At 37.7% G+C, this 16311-nt stretch overlaps 2 protein-coding genes across 5 annotated transcripts in view; one reads left to right on the forward strand and one right to left on the reverse strand.

Moving 5' to 3' along the window:
* The window catches only part of LOC131943458 (nuclear cap-binding protein subunit 2), a 204318-nt gene that overhangs the window by 83279 nt on the left and 104728 nt on the right, over positions 1–16311 (forward strand). The gene's annotated exons all lie outside the window — the stretch shown is intronic.
* Positions 1–16311, reverse strand: part of LOC131943456 (uncharacterized) — a 134977-nt gene that overhangs the window by 36087 nt on the left and 82579 nt on the right. For all 3 annotated transcript variants that reach the window (XM_059303602.1, XM_059303604.1, XM_059303603.1), the window contains exons 5-6: positions 6650–6781; positions 4682–4816 (exon numbers count right to left, since the gene is read on the reverse strand). In XM_059303602.1, the coding sequence (XP_059159585.1) occupies positions 4682–4816; positions 6650–6781 (267 nt within the window). The remainder of the gene's footprint in view (positions 1–4681; positions 4817–6649; positions 6782–16311) is intronic.

Here is a 16311-nt window from a genome sequence, read left to right on the forward strand (position 1 = left end):
CCAGTTGACACGTAACGCTTAATTGTGTTGGAGGCGTGGTCGAGTCGGCAAAAAGCTCATGGTTGATAAATTCGAACAAAGTCTCGAGTTCAAACCCACTGGCAGATAAATCTCGATCCCCTTCAACACTAATAATTAAGAACGAAGAAGAAGAAGAGAATTCCACATAACATACGTATATTGTAAATTAAACAGTAAAGACTGAGTGTATTAGATTTTTCTCCAAATGTTTCCGTATAACGAACAGTATCGCGTGGTCGTAGAGGGTTATAATGTAAAAAATGTACACTAGGTATCGTGCACATCTATACATATAATTCTCTTCTGGGAGACGTTAGAAAACAAGCTGCAAGCGCGCAGAGCAGTCCCCTCTTTTCCTCTCTAGGCATATCGCAACCACCCCCACACCCACATGGTCTGGTGAGCTGTTGTTCACGCTAAACGTTTACATCGTAGAGCCGGGTTTAGTGACGGCTATTAGGGGCAGATAATTTAGTTTAAAACTATTTTATACTTAGGGGAAGTAACTAAGTGGAGGCTGCTTTCACGTGGGGGGGGGGGGGTAGGGGTTGGGGAAAGGAGGGTTTTAGTGTTTTAAAGCAAATATTTTCAGTGGCAGCATTGGTACTGCCGAATTCACAAATTATGAATTACTGAAAAGTAGAAAATAAAACAACAAAATAGCGGCGTGTGATACGCCGCGTGTCGGCTCGTATTTACATAACACATAAGTGGGGAGCGCTAGGCTGCTAACCAGAAAGTCTCGAGTTCGGATCCCGGGTTAAAGTCCGTAACGCGTCTGAGTACACCTAACTCTAATGGGTACTTGATAAACGTTAGGGAAAGTAATGGCCGCTGGGCATAGTGCTTACCACACTATCCCTTCATATGCCGAGGTGAACTCTGCTTCACCTGCCACGTGAACCATAAGGTTTTAAAGGGTATTTTACTTTTACTTTAATTGGTGGTGATACGTTAATATGTAGTTGTTCTATGTTTGTTAGCCTACACAATTAAACATACAAACGATTGTTAATTTATTTGCAATAATTTAACAGAAAATATTCAGTTTAAATAAATAAATAAAAAATAAAACGTAAATTCGATGAAACTTTTTATATTTGTGTAGCTTTCAAATTGTGGTGCTCTGTAGAAGGTCTGTCACGCACTGATATAAAACACGATAAGTTATGGAGTAAAGGAAATCTCAAGGCAGGCTATTGCAAATATCCGTTCTTTTTGTTTATTTTGTCTCATTCAGGTCGATAACATGAACCAGATGTCGATAACATTAAACAGATTTGGATCACATTAAACGGATTTTGAGTTTAATGGCTTCTGACAAATCTAACACAGACAACATTTCTATTTTTTGTTGCTTAGCTTGTTTAAAAAAAAACATTAGAGACCAGTTTTAGAGACTATAACATCAAATGTTGAATCAAATTAGATTTAGGCGAATTCACATTAGGAACATTTGCGAAAATTATAAGTTTAATTAACTATATATATATATATATATATATATATATATATATATATATATATATATATATATATATATATATATATATATATATATATATATATATATCCATTCCAAACCCTGCGTTAGTCTACCAAAACTGATTTAATTCAACCACATAATTTTGTCCAGATTTGCTAGAATTACCATACCAAAGCCAGGAAATATAAGACCACCAACTTAATTCTACCATTTTGGCAGACAAAATTTATTAAATCTGGACAACCAATCACCTCGATAGACGCTGCGCGCGCACACAATTTCCTCTTCCTATATAGCCATGATTTCCTTTTGTCCAATCGAATCTCGATGTTTCCAAAAAAAAAAAAAATACAATTGTTCTCCGTCTTGATTCGGAACAAGTTTTTCTGACATATTCAATTCAGTCGTACAAAAATAAACACAGCCATCATGACAAGCTCTTATACAATTTTAAGACTGTCCAATAGAACAATTGAAACATGATTTGTGTTAAACAACCCCTGCTCCCCACCCCTCCCCACACATCTCTTGGAACAAACTTGGGTCTCTTTTACTCAGCTCTAGCTTTATATTACACATTCGCACAATATTTGTAATTGTCAAGCAATTATACTGGGGTAGGAGGGAACAAATACAACACAATTGATTAAGTTAATGAGTAATTAAATCAACATCTGTTCCTGTTATATATAACCATGTATATTTAAGTCAATGCGTTTTTTCCCAGTTTACAGCATGTTCATATACATTTGCAGGAAAGATCTAGTGTTGCATTGATTAATATAGGAGTTAGATATTTTCTTCGTTCTAAAATGTAACATGGGAGAGAAGCAAGCATCAAATTCAACATCGTAGACGAACCCCACAGTGGTCTCAAATTCAGAAAGTTCGTCCATACAGAATTATTTTTAACTTGCTCGAATGCGAAGTATGGAGGAAGTATTGTAATCGTTCAAAAAAAAATCGAAATCGAGATTTCCATCCCCCGTAGTGTTATATAAGAATATTCCAGAAAGTTTAGGGGAGATCACTCCTGATTTATTTTATCAGAGTTGGGTTTTCTAAGGCTAGAGTATAGACCGCGTCGGTTGATATGCAATTCAGTATGTGTATATACGTTTAGCGGTTACTCAGGCGCTATACTACATAGACACGTACACCTCTGTAAACTATTTTTTTTTTTAAATCTGGATAATTTTCAGATATACCATTTATTTCTGTTTCAATTTCTTTATACTTTTTGGTTGCATGGATTGTTCGCTACAATAACAGCATGGATTTTACAAAATGTTACTAAATTTTATTCTAACATTGACGTTTGCTAAACCAGATATTATTATTTGTTTGAAACTTCTATAAAGTTTATTTTTATAGCATAGATACAGAGTACATCACGAAAAAAAAAGTTAATTTGAATTTTTTTAATGTATCGTTTTATAATTCTTAATTATCTGCCATCACCATTAATCAAGCTAATATAAAAACATCATCCAAGCAACAACATGCAACATCCTAAATCAAAACTATCCATCAGTTTATCCTGTATTCGATCCATCAGTCAACTTATTCTGCATTAACATCCATCATCCACTACAATCTATCACCATATAATTTATTTCCTATTGATTTCTCCTACCAGATTCATACATTTTATTTCTCCACTCCATATTTTTTCTCTCATCAATCTACCCCCCCCCCCACCCCAACCCTTGATCCTCTCTAACCTTAAAACTCCGAGACACTCGCCATTTTATTATCACTTTACGTATGTCGCGTCAAGACCACGAGAATCCGCGAGACTCGAGAGCCGCCATCATTGAGGTGGGTGGGATGAGAAAGTCGAGAGCCATAAAACGTGAAGATTTACTGCACCGGTCCCATGTTGTGCATGAAAACTGATGCCCGTTCGTCTGGACTACCCAGACGCTGATAATGGCGTGTAATTGGATCAGTCAACACATGAAACGACGCCTGCACCCGAACATGTTCGGGTCATGGAAAATACGCGGATGTCAAAGAAGGAAGAAAACAGTAAGGCGGATGGGTGGTGGTTGTCTGGAGGAAGTTGGGAGGGTTGACACAAGAAAAGTGATATCCACATTTACCTGATGTAACAAGATGTCAAGGAGGTGAATAGTGAGAGGGAGTGGGTGGGGTTGTAAAGAGGAGGGAGGGGGTTGATACAAGGAAAATGACAACCACATTTACCTGATGTAACAAGATGTCAATGAAGGAAACAGCGTGTGGGAGTGGGTGTGGGGTTGTCTAGAGGAAGTGGGGAGGGTTGACACAAGAAAAGTGACAACCACATCTACCTGATGTAACAAGATGTAAAGGAGGGAAACAGTGAGGGGGAGTGTGCGTGGGTTGTCTAGGGGGAGTGGGGAGGGGTTTACACAAGGAAAGTGACAACCACATTAACATGACGAAACAAAGGGACATTATTCATAGGCAAGTTGTCACTTTGTTGACATTAGATCAAAATTTCATCCCGTGTAACAAAAAAATATTTAAAAAAAATAAAAAAATAAAAAATAAAAATCCATACTTTTTCTTGACACAAATGGTGTGAAGTTTTTTGTTCATCAATAGCTAATATATTCAATTAATTAAACAGTTTTTATTTTCCTCAAGTGACGTGTTTCAATTCAATTAAAACAAATACAAATTAATTAAATGTTTTGATAACGTTTTTTGGTAATATTTCTGATACGAATTTAAAAAAAAAAAGTAATTCAGGTTTATCAAAGATTTCAGAAGAAAAAAACTACAGAGTCAACCGACAATGTATACACCAGTGGCTCTTCTTGCAACACTGAACACAGAAAATTACGATAACACAAGATGACCCCCCCCCCACCATGGGGAGGAGTGGTCTAGCGGTAGATTGCTAACCCGTAAGTCTCGAGTTCGAATCTGGGTTCAAGTCAGTAGACCGTCCATGAGTCCACCCAACTCTGATGGGTACCTAACTCAAGTTAGGGAAAGTAAAGGCGGCTGGGTGTAGTGCTGACCACACTATCCCTTCATATGCCGAGGTCACAGAATCTCTACTTCACTTGCCCTATAGACCCTCAGGTTTGAAAAGGGAACTTTACTTTATTTAAAACGTGCCTCCCCCCTCCCTCCAACAGTCTGAAGGTTAACTTTATTTGACCAGTTATGGTCACTTACCTGATTAGCCTCCCCTTCATCTGCTGACGTCTGGACGTCACCTGCGTCGTTGGCCTCGTCGTCTTCATCATCATCTAGGACGTCATCGTTCATGAAACAGATCTGCATCCCGTTCGGCGCACCTTGAAGGCGAGCCTGAGAAAAGATTTGATTACGTCCAGTGTTTCTTCCAGACTTTTTTCTCCAGGGGGGGGGGGGGGGGCGGGGCGGTAGACTTTCTTTGGGGGGGGGGGGCGGACACTGTTAAAAGTATATATTTTCTATATAAATTTCATTTCGTTCGGGGGCGGGGGGGCGGCGGTAGACTTTCTTAAGGGGGGCCCTGCCGCCCCCCCCCCCTCCGAAGAGAAGCCTGGAAGAAACTCTGATTACGTCAGATAATGGTACCATTTAGACTTCCTTTTTTTTTTCTTTTTTTTTTCTTGAGCTGAGCTAAAATTGAACTTTTAAGTGAACACACTTTTTTTTTTGGTTGAACGCTAAAAGAGTTAATGTTCTGATCGTGAGTTTGAGCATTTATTATCTATTGTCTTAACTTTGAGTTCATAAAGAATATCAAGACTTTTCATAGACCTAGCACCAGACTACTAAACTATACCTGAGCATTTATTAACTAAACTCTGATCTTCTAAGCCAGGGGTCTCCAAACTACGGCCCGCATCCGGCCCGCGATGTCCTCTCATCCGGCCCGCGGAGATCTTTTTGTCCTCGGAAAAAAACGTTTGTTGGTGATGGCTGAGAAACTTTGCCCAGAAAAATCAATGACATGCATGGAAGAAACTGCCCCCAGAACTGAAATTTGATAGTTAATGCGGCCCTCGGACTGAAAAGTTTGGAGACCCTTGTTCTAAGCAATAGTTTTTGACCAACTTTTTAAGTAAACGCGACCCTCTAATGAGTTTGTAAATAATTAAAAGAAGTCTGTCTGAAAGTCTCAGATACATTGGAGTTAAGGTTCTTCTATTTCCATGGGCGTTAGAAAATATCATTGTAATTTAATGACACTGATCTTAAAGTAATGAAGAACATCGGTCAAACTTTTAAACCCACGCCATCCGTCATCTTCCAATAAAATTAAGGACGTAAATGTTGCCTTTGGACGACTGGGTACTCTGGTTATTGTTTGGTGCTAGATTCTACGCCAGTGGTAATCAGTGATCGATAAATCTAATCAATCAGCCCGTCACACAATGATCAGAAGTCTGGTCATTTGAAAGAAAAAATGATAACCTAAAATAGGTTTAGTAATATTAGTGTGACGAGTTGAGGGAATAATGCATGAGGATGCCACTGTTGGAGAAAATTAACTCAATTTTATTTTAGTTTTTAAAAGTCTTTAGCATGACATTAACTTTTTCAAACCAGGCTGGGGGGGGGGGGGGGGGGCAGTGGTTTAGGGTTCAATGCCAAGAAGAGGAAATGAAGTCACACCTCAGCCTACAACCTGCCTCAAAATTGCACTTGAATTTTTCTTAAAACATCGATATTTTTCCAAAATCTTGTCTGAACTCAGTCATCATAGTATTTTAATCAACTCCTATTACATTTTTCTACAGTTTTTCTAAAACGCGAAATAACGGCTAAAACTCGTTTTCTGACATTGCTTTTTTATAATGCAAAAGTGTGACACGTCACACCATCTGAGTCCCCTCCCCCTCATCACCGGAGTTTCTTCCAGGCATCTCTTCGGGGCCATGAAGAAAGTCTACCGCCCCCTCCCCCCGAACGAAATGGAATTCATATAGAAAATCTATACTTTTAACAGTGTCCACCCCCCCCCCCCCGCCTCCCGAAAATTTCAAGTGTCCCCCCAAAGAAAAAAGTCTAGAAGAAACACTGCTCATCACACAACGTCACAAAATTACGGACCCCCCCACTACGAGTGTGACGTCATTTATGGACGACCCCTGAACTACTGATAAGTCACCGTGACCCTAATCAGTGGGTGTGTCCGCCAGCGCCACTCACCTGCAGCCTCTGTTTCCGGGGGGACAACGTCTCCGACGCCCCCACGCTGTCGTCATCCGTCCCGAATCCAAACTCCTCATCCGCCGACATCGCCAGGCGTTTCCTGATCTCTTCTCTTTCATTCTTACAAGACTGCGAACGCCAAAGAAAGAAAAAAAAATGCATATATGAATAAACAAACGAATCAAAGAACGAGTATCGATTCTGTGGATTCGCAATGCATTCAAAATAGAAGATCAAATACGCCCGTCTTCCCTTAGCCTACCACGACAATCTGCATAAATCTATTGGGAAGGAAATGTTTTCGGATTTTCTTCTTGATTTTTTTTTTTTATTTTATTGAATTTCTACACGAGGTTCATCGTGAAGTTCTACAGATCCTCGTCTACCCACCCTGCCCTCATTTATCTCAATCCGATTCAAATTTCCCCAAGGGCTTGTTTACTTGTATATTTTCGCCCGACAAAAAAAAATTCCACCCCCCCCACCCATTCCATCCTGCCTAGATTGCAGCTTAGTGTCTGACAGACATGCACGAAAAAAAAATTCAGAGCCCACATAAAAAAAATATAAAAATCAATGCAGCAGTTGAGAATACGATGCCTGATCTAGTAGGCCCTGACCCTAGCCGTTTGATAATATTTTGTCAGGTTTGGAGATTATTTAAAAAAAAACTAATCACCCTTACAGGCTGTTTTGTAGTAATTTTTTACTCTTTTGTTATTTAAAAAAAAGAATCGCAAATGGTAGTACAGATTTCGCAATTGAAGATTCATGTATGAATCAGTAGATTGGGCAGATAAAGTGGAGTAAATGTTTCTTGACCTCGGCATATGAAGGGATAGTGTGGTCATCACTATGCCCAGCCGCGTTCGCTTTCCCTAACGTGAGTTAGGTACCCATCAGAGTTGGGTAGACTCAGGGACATTCCACTGACTTGTATAAGCCGGATCCGAACTCGTGACATTCGGGTTATCCAGTGTAGCGTTCTACCTCTAGGCCACGCTGTCCCTTATAACACACGAAGGCTGTATTGTAATATTTATTTTCTTTTTGATTTGTTATACAATATTTTTTTTGGAGTTTGATTTATTTTTTCCATTGATAATCTTTGTTAATCAAAAGATTTGATCAGCTTCTGCACGAACGCTTTTCTCCGGATACAATTCAGAATCTACGAAAATAGGTAACATAATGATATACTGTTATAGGTAACATAATGATATACTGTTATAGGTAACATAATGATATACTGTTATAGGTAACATAATGATATACTGTTATAGGTAACATAATGATATACTGTTATAGGTAACATAATGATATACTGTTATAGGTAACATAATGATATACTGTTATAGGTAACATAATGATATACTGTTATAGGTAACATAATGATATACTGTTATAGGTAACATAATGATATACTGTTATAGGTAACATAATGATATACTGTTATAGGTAACATAATGATATACTGTTATAGGTAACATAGTTACATATTGTTTCAGGTAACAGTTTCATAATGTTGTATGTATCAGTAGTATCCTGTTACAGGGAACATAGTTACGTATCGTTTTAGGTAAAATAGATATATACTGCAGAGGTATTATAGGTACATCCCGTTATAAATAAAAGAGCTACATATTGGAGCAGGTAATACAGTTACGTTATTTTATAGGTAATATTTACATACTGTTATAGGTAACATAGTTACATATTGTTTTAGGTAAATTAGATATATACTGCAGAGGTATTATGAGTACATCCTGTTAAAAATAAAATAGTTACATATTGTAGCAGGTAACTTATGCTCTTTTATAGGTAATATTTACATACTGTTATAGGTAACATAGTTATACACTGTTATATGTGACATAGTGATATACTGTTATGTGTAACAGTTACATACTGTATTGAGCGATATTTGATTGATAACAATTGTGTTTGTGGAGGTGTGTGTTTGTGGCTTGTGTAAGGTTGGGGGGGGGTGGAGTATAACAATAAGAAATATGGTCATACTAATGGAAAATGATTGTAATTGCATTCAAAACATTGACGTGTGTTTTTCCCCCCTCTTTCACGCGTGTCGTTATTTTTGCTGTTGTTGACTTGTTAATAACTTTTTGGTTGTCAACAGAAATATCCGAACCTGTATTGCTAGAGATTTGAAATGCTGGTCACATTTGACTGCGTAGTTAGTTCTCATAGCTTTAAATAAACAAAATCAGAGGCGTAGCGAGGGGGGGGGGGCGGAGGGGGCGGACCGCACCGGGTGACGCCATTTAAGGGGGGGGGGGGTGACACCAAGGCAAAAAAAAGCAAAAATATAGAGAAAAATTTGAGTGGGGTTGCAAATCGAAAGTTTGAGGGGGTGCAAATCGAAAGTTTGAGGGGGGGGGGGGGTTGCTACGCCACTGAACTAAATTAAATTACATGTAGACCTGAACGAGATGTCTCGTTACGCTAACAATGGTCAGACCAGTCAATGAATACTAGGATTTAAATAAAAGGTTCTATTTTACAAGATACAATATTTATTTATTTTAAATATTATTTCTTTATATATTTTAATTTTTTTTTCAAAAACAAGGCTAAATTTTTTTAATATGTAAGACCTATCTTTAAATGTGGACTATTTTTCAGTACATTTGAAGAAAAAGTAATCCAGCAAACATACATTAACACCTGGATATGAGCCTAAACATATTCCTCTTTAGTATTTAATTAGCTGAGCTAGACTGATGAAAGTTAGTTTGTCATTTTGTAATTTAGAACAAATATGCAGCTTTATTAAGAATGCGTTGTATTTTAGAAAAGAAGGTAGGCAAAAAAAAAAAAAACTAAGATTTTCTGTTAGTTAATTAATGGACGTCCAAAAAGTGAGATAGTGAAATGTGAGGTGTGTTGTCTGGTAGTAAAAAAGTGAGACTATAAAAAGTGAGACTATAAAAAGTGAGACTATAAAAAGTGAGACTAAAAAGCGAGACTATAAAAAGTGAGATTGTAAAAAGTGAGACGTCAAATGAGAGTAGGGGTTAAAGTTTTGTAGGGGAAAAATGTGAGACTATAAAAAGCTAAAGATAAAGTGCTGGCATGTTTTCATCTAGCAAACAATGGCGAAGTTCTGCGGCCACAACACCAAATACCGCGCAGTCTTTATGGGCAGACGTTAGTTTTAATGAAAATATTTCAGATCGATCTCAAAACATCTATTTACAAGTCTGATATAAAGGATGGGTTTTACAGCTGACTATAAAATACAAATATTCAAGACATCCCAGACAGATATCCCAAAAAAAATAAAAACTATAAAAATTAGATATCCCTGACTACATTCCTGACAATATCCCTGACAATATCCCAGAAAATATCCCAGAAAATATCCCAGACAATATACCAGACAATATCCCAGACAATATCCCCGACAATATCCCCGACAAAATTCCAGACATTATCCCAGAAAATATCCCAGACAATATCCCAAAAAATATCCCAAACAATATCCCAGAAAATATCCCAGACAATATCCCAGACAATATCCTAGGCAAATATTACAGACATCCCAGACACAAAAGAAAAGTAAAGTTCCCTTTTCGAAACTAACGGTCCTTATAGCATGTGAAGTAGAGTTCACTTGTTTCTGTGACCTCGGTATATGAAGAGATAGTGTGGTCATTACTATGTCTAGCCGCCTTTACTTACCCTAACGTGAGTTAGGCACCCAATCACAGCATGGTGACAGACAATATCCCAGACAATATCCCAGACAATATTCCATACAAATATCCCTGAAAATATCCCAGACTAATATCCAAGACAAATTTTACAGACATCTCCGACAATATTCCAGACAAATATCCCAGACTAATTTCAAGACAAATATTTCAGACCATATTCCATACAAATATCCCAGAAAATTATCCCAAATATCCCACTTAACAGGAATACACTGCTGAGACCACACGCCATGATGACGTCATACAACCACCAAAGCGCATTATTCTCTCTTTCTCTCTCACGCACAAAAAAAAAAAACAAAAAAAAAAACAAAAAAAAACGAAAGATCGATTCGCATCTAGTGCTATGTTGGTTACAGAATGCGATTACAATGGAATGCGCCATTTTGGACAGGCGCGATCACGTGACTGAACACCCTTATAATCTCGGGGAGAAAATATCAAAATCTTGTACGAGAAGCAAAATTAGAGCTGGTCGTGTGTGTCTGTGTTTCTGTGTGTGTGTGTGAGGGAGGGGGTGATATTACATAATATGAGTTTAATTTCTTATGACGTAAACCTATTTGATATCCATGTTAGTGGGGTGTGTGTGCGTGTGTGTGAGAGAGAGAGAGCGAGGTGGAGGTGGTGTGGAGGATAAGACATATTTAGAAGCTGTTAGACATAGTTAGAAAGTATTAGACCTAATAACAAAGTACTATCTATAGTTAAAAAGTACTGGTTTCTGTGTTAGAGGCACTAAACGTGTGTAAAAGTACTAGCCAATCATATCCCAATACCAGTGTGAACTAACTAAAATAGTTTTAAAACAAGGGACATCCTATTTTAGAAATCAATTCTTGATGTTCTCCTCTGAAAAATGCCATAATATTTTCCCAATTTCTGCTGCATATAAACTAATGGTTTCTAAATTAAGACACGGGGCTTTTAATTACAAATGGCAATCGGATATTTATAAACCCAGCTCTAATTAATCAGCAGACGACTGAAAGCTCACGCCTGTAAGTCCTGCCTGACATCAACCATCGATCCCACAGTACTGCCATCAAATGTCAATCGCTAAATGACACTAAATATTTACCAAAGACAGCTCAGAAAGTCAAAAACCGGAAGTACAAATATCTCCCATTACTGACGTCACACGTGTCGACGACTCGACGCTTAGATCACCGAGTGATATGTTTTCACGTCAGTAATTGGAAGAAATTGTATACGTTTTTTTTATGCTCAAATAAAAACAGTTATAAATTCTATTAAAAAGCAATACGAAACGCGATCAAATATTTCAGAATGAGATTGTAGGGAGATAACTCAATCCAGCTTTCGCAATGTAGCTGAACATTTATAAGCTTCAAAAGTAAGTACCCATTCACAACTTAATTTATAAAATAGCTGGAAATTTCCAATCAGAGCACAATCAATGTTAATACGTAGTGCAAAAGTGACTGATAAAACCGTCTCAAATTTCAGAGATAAGAATCAGCCATTTGCCAAATATGGTGACATCTCTACATTAGAGGACCTTGACAGTAATCTCCGAGGGATGGGGAGATGAGTGGAGAGAGTTATACAGAGACTAGAATTCCAGAATATCGTTTGTTGGGTTTTATCTGGAGTCACAGACACATTTATGGGGAGTCCCATCTAGGAGTCACAAAAAACTTTTGGAGACTTACATCTAAGAGTCAAGGACAACTTTTGGGACATCATATATATAGGAGTCACATACACATTTTGGGGTGTCATATCTAGGAGTTACGGACAACTTTTGGAAAGTCTTCTGTAGGAGTAAAGGACAACTTTTGGGGATTCATATCTAGGAGTCACAGACACACTTCGGGGAGTCATATCTAGGAGTCACGGACAACTTTTGGGCATTTTTATCTAGGAGTCATAGACCACATTTGGGTAGTCTTATCTAGGAGTCAAATAAAACTTTTGGGGAGTCATATCTAGGAGTCACAGACAAATTTTGAGCATTCTTATCTAAGAGTCATAGGCAACTTTTGGGGAGTCGCTGACAAGGTTTTAAGTCTTGTCTAGGGACCACTGGCAACTTTTAGTGAGACTTATCTAAAATTCCACGACAAGTTTATCAGATGGTAACGAAACAAACACGGTCATGTACCAGTGTTAGAGTACCACACATCTAGATTGATCCAGCTCCTCTTTGGCTGCAGGCTATGTACGTATTGATCAGATGTACATGTCAGTAGGTCGAGACAGTTTTAACGCATCGCTAGGGCTTTAAAATTTTTGTGTGGAAAATACAATTTTTTGTTCGTGGTAAAACACATCAAATTTTTCATAGCTCTTGAAGATGGATATCAGGTCTGGAGGAAATGTTATTAGAAATGTTACTGTCAAATGGGGTTTTGTTTGGTTGATACTCGAATTGTTATTCTCATAGGAATATTAAGACATTTATGGGCTCTCATAACTGGCAGTGGCCTAGCGGTTGAGCGCTAGACTGCTAACCCTAAAGTTTCGAGTTCGAATCCGGGTTCAAGTAAGTGGAACGTCCCTCAGTCCAAACAGCTATGATGGGTACCTAACTTACGTTAGTAAAGGGATCTGGGCATAGTGCTGACAACAATATTCCTTTCATATCCCGAGGTCAAGAAACATACGAACACTACTTCATCTGCCCAATAGATCGCTACATCTTTGGAGAAACCTTTACTATAACTGTCAGCGGTTTAGCTTACACTTAATCTAACTAAGTGTAAACGTAAAACCAGCGGCCGCCCACGAAAACAACGACATTGTCTGTTTCCAACCCGCGGCCTAACATAGAAACCCATTAGACTTATTTCCCCTTATTCGTGTTGCTCTGCGCATGCCCACAGGGCATAAAGACAGCCATTACCGACAGTCTTCGAGGCAAGAGTTAACCCCCATCTACCCAAAGACCCAGTAAAAAAAAAAGCCAATCGATTTAGGGAATTCGTTCTCTTTAAACGTCTGCTTTATAAACGTTCCTTATAGTAACGTCGAGATCATCTTAGTAATACAATCTATTTATAGCAAAAAGACAGACAATCTATTTTTAGCAAAACGTTTAGGGGACATATTTTTCAGGTAGTAGTACTACCGTAATCAACCATAGTCTTTAATTAGGGGAAGAGAACTAGATTTTTTAGTATATATATATATATATATATATATATATATATATATATATATATATATATATATATATATATATATATATATATATATATACTGGTAATATGTTATTACTCGATTTATTTTGTAGCATCTGGTGGTAAAACGTTCCCTAGAAATAGGCATCTTAGTTAGAGATTTAAGTTTTCTTTCCTAAAAAAATCATTTAGGGGTGGAGTTAGGGCTGAGCACTCCCATGCACCCCCTAGAGCCGCCACTGCATGTTACAAATGTGTCTAGCGATAACGCAGACCTCTGATAGCCTTGCGAAAGACATGTGGCAACATCTCGACACTTTGATCGGCAGTTGAAGCTGTCGGCAATAAAGCCGTCAGGGAGCCTGTACAGTGTCAACATTGGAACTCTTCATGAGCGGAGGTTGATAGAGTAATCGATCAAGGATGATATTCGTAGGCGACAGAAAACTTCTGGAAAAGGCCAAATCTTTGTGATCAATTATACCATTGCTTAGTTGAATATAGTAAGAGATTTTTAGCTGGTAAAATAAAAATCGACCCTACAATTTACGCCGTTATTTTTTGCAGGGAATAAAAATGTATTAAGTATTGTATTCCTAGAAAATATTATGTTAGCTTTTAAAACCGAAAAAAACAACCCACACACACACACAACGGAAGAGTTTGGAGTTACAAATTTTAATAATTGTTACTATTTTTTAAATCGGTAAAAAGATTTAGTCCAAAAACATAGCTCAGCTTTAGTCTTTTTTTAGCAAGTTCATGTGGCAAGTATTCCACCAGACACAATCTACTGACCGACGTCGCAAGTGCCCCATCATATGAAAGTTACATGTCAATTTGGCAAGAGTTCCACTCATATACAACCTACAAGCCAATTTGGCAAGTGTTCCACCCATATACAAGCTACAAGTCAATTTGGCAAGAGTTCCACTCATATACAACCTACAAGCCAATTTGGCAAGTGTTCCACCCATACACAAGCTACAAGCCAATTTGGCAAGTGTTCCACCCATATACCAGCTACATGCCTATTGGGCAAATACTCCACCCGCACACAAACTACACATCAATCTGGCAAGAACTTCCCAAAGTACGCCTAAAAACACCACTACTAATCAACTTCCAGGTCCCCATTTTAGCTGAACGGAAAAAAAAAAAACCAAGAAAAAAAAACCGCCTCAAGAGAAAACACAATTTTCGTCTGTTTAGCTATTTACCCTACCCGCCATTTTGTGTTTAGTTTAAAGATGTAAATGGTTTGGTCGATAAATTTCCTCGGCCATTGCAGTTATGCCAGATTTTTAAGCAACTTATGTTCAAATTTAAATTTGAAATTTGGATATTTCCATAGCAATCCCACACTGTAGAACTAATTTACTTTATTTTTAAAAAATATCTTTATTTTATTAGTAGTATAAATAAGTAATGAGTAATTTTAAAAATTACTATATGAAAGATATTTTAGCAAATTCAAAGTTAGTTATTGCATATTTTTATCGATACAAAAATAATATCAGAAGCTTAATAAAAGCATGTATTCGACAGGAATGATCTTATCATGGCAACTATCCTTGTAATATTAGACGAATACGATATGAATGAATTGCAAATAAGAAATGTTTTTCAAAGTTAATGTCCATGCAATTCAAAACTGTAAATATTTATAACTTTTATTGTATAGGCTCTTGTAAAAACATGTCTACGAGAAGTAAGGAAATTAAACTTTAACGAAACTATTTGAACCGGGACGAAACTAGAAGAAAAAAATATTTAAAAACCTTCCCTCCGCGGATACTCTCAAAAACAAAATTCCAAAATGGCGAAATTTTTCATCCCGGGAGAAGGGTGACGTCACGTATCGATTTCCTGACATGGGCGACCACTGCGTCGCATCAAGCAGCCGACTAAGGGAGACAAACCTGATAAAGGGGGGCGTTATCAGCGAGGAAACAAGCCAATTCACCCCCTGGACAATAATTATCCCTGTGAATGGTCGGCGGTCTTTTATTACAATACGGGTGGATTAAAATAAATTACTTTCGGTTGTTGGGACTATCTCGCTCCAAACAGACTAATCAGACACTCAAGGGGGGGGGGGGGGAGAGGGGAGATAATCACTTCATACTGTCTGACTCACACAAGCAGTTCAGGCACTTTGTATCAATTTATTGCGGATGGCACCGCGTCTTAAAAAAAACAAGATGTGATTAAATTTAGGGTTTGGGACTGGGGTAGTCTGGAAGATGGTCATTACTGGTTCCTTTCTTGGGTCAAGTCAACAGATCGAGAGGTCAAGATGGACAGGTCCAGTAGTTTTTAGGGCTAGAGTTTACAGACAAAAGGACAAAGAGATGTTCAATACAGACATTTTTTTTTTCTGGGTTGGAGTTTGCAGGCCTTGAGAAAGTGATGAATCAACTTCTTTTTGGCTTTGGTTACATCAAAGGGAAGATAAGGCAAGACGATTATTCCTGGTTTTATTCTTGCTAGAGTTAACAGAGCAAAGGGCAGATAAGGCAAAATGTTTATTCCTGGTATTATTCTTGCTAGAGTTAACAGAGCAAAGGGCAGATAATGCAAAAATGATAATTCCGACTTATTTCCTTAAATGTATTCTAAAAGAGCGCTACCTTGCTGTAATTTCCAAGATTTTAAAATTTAAAACTAGAGTAAACTAAGCACTATTAGAACTAGAGTTTATCGGTTTCTATAGGTTCGGGCTTGTAGATGGATTGTGTTTTCATTCCTAGAACCAGTCGCCTAGAAATTCCCC

The sequence above is a fragment of the Physella acuta genome, unplaced genomic scaffold, assembly GCF_028476545.2.
Source record: "Physella acuta isolate Inbredline_101_S28 unplaced genomic scaffold, ASM2847654v3 ptg000456l, whole genome shotgun sequence".
In the NCBI taxonomy this organism is placed as follows: Eukaryota; Metazoa; Mollusca; class Gastropoda; family Physidae; genus Physella; species Physella acuta.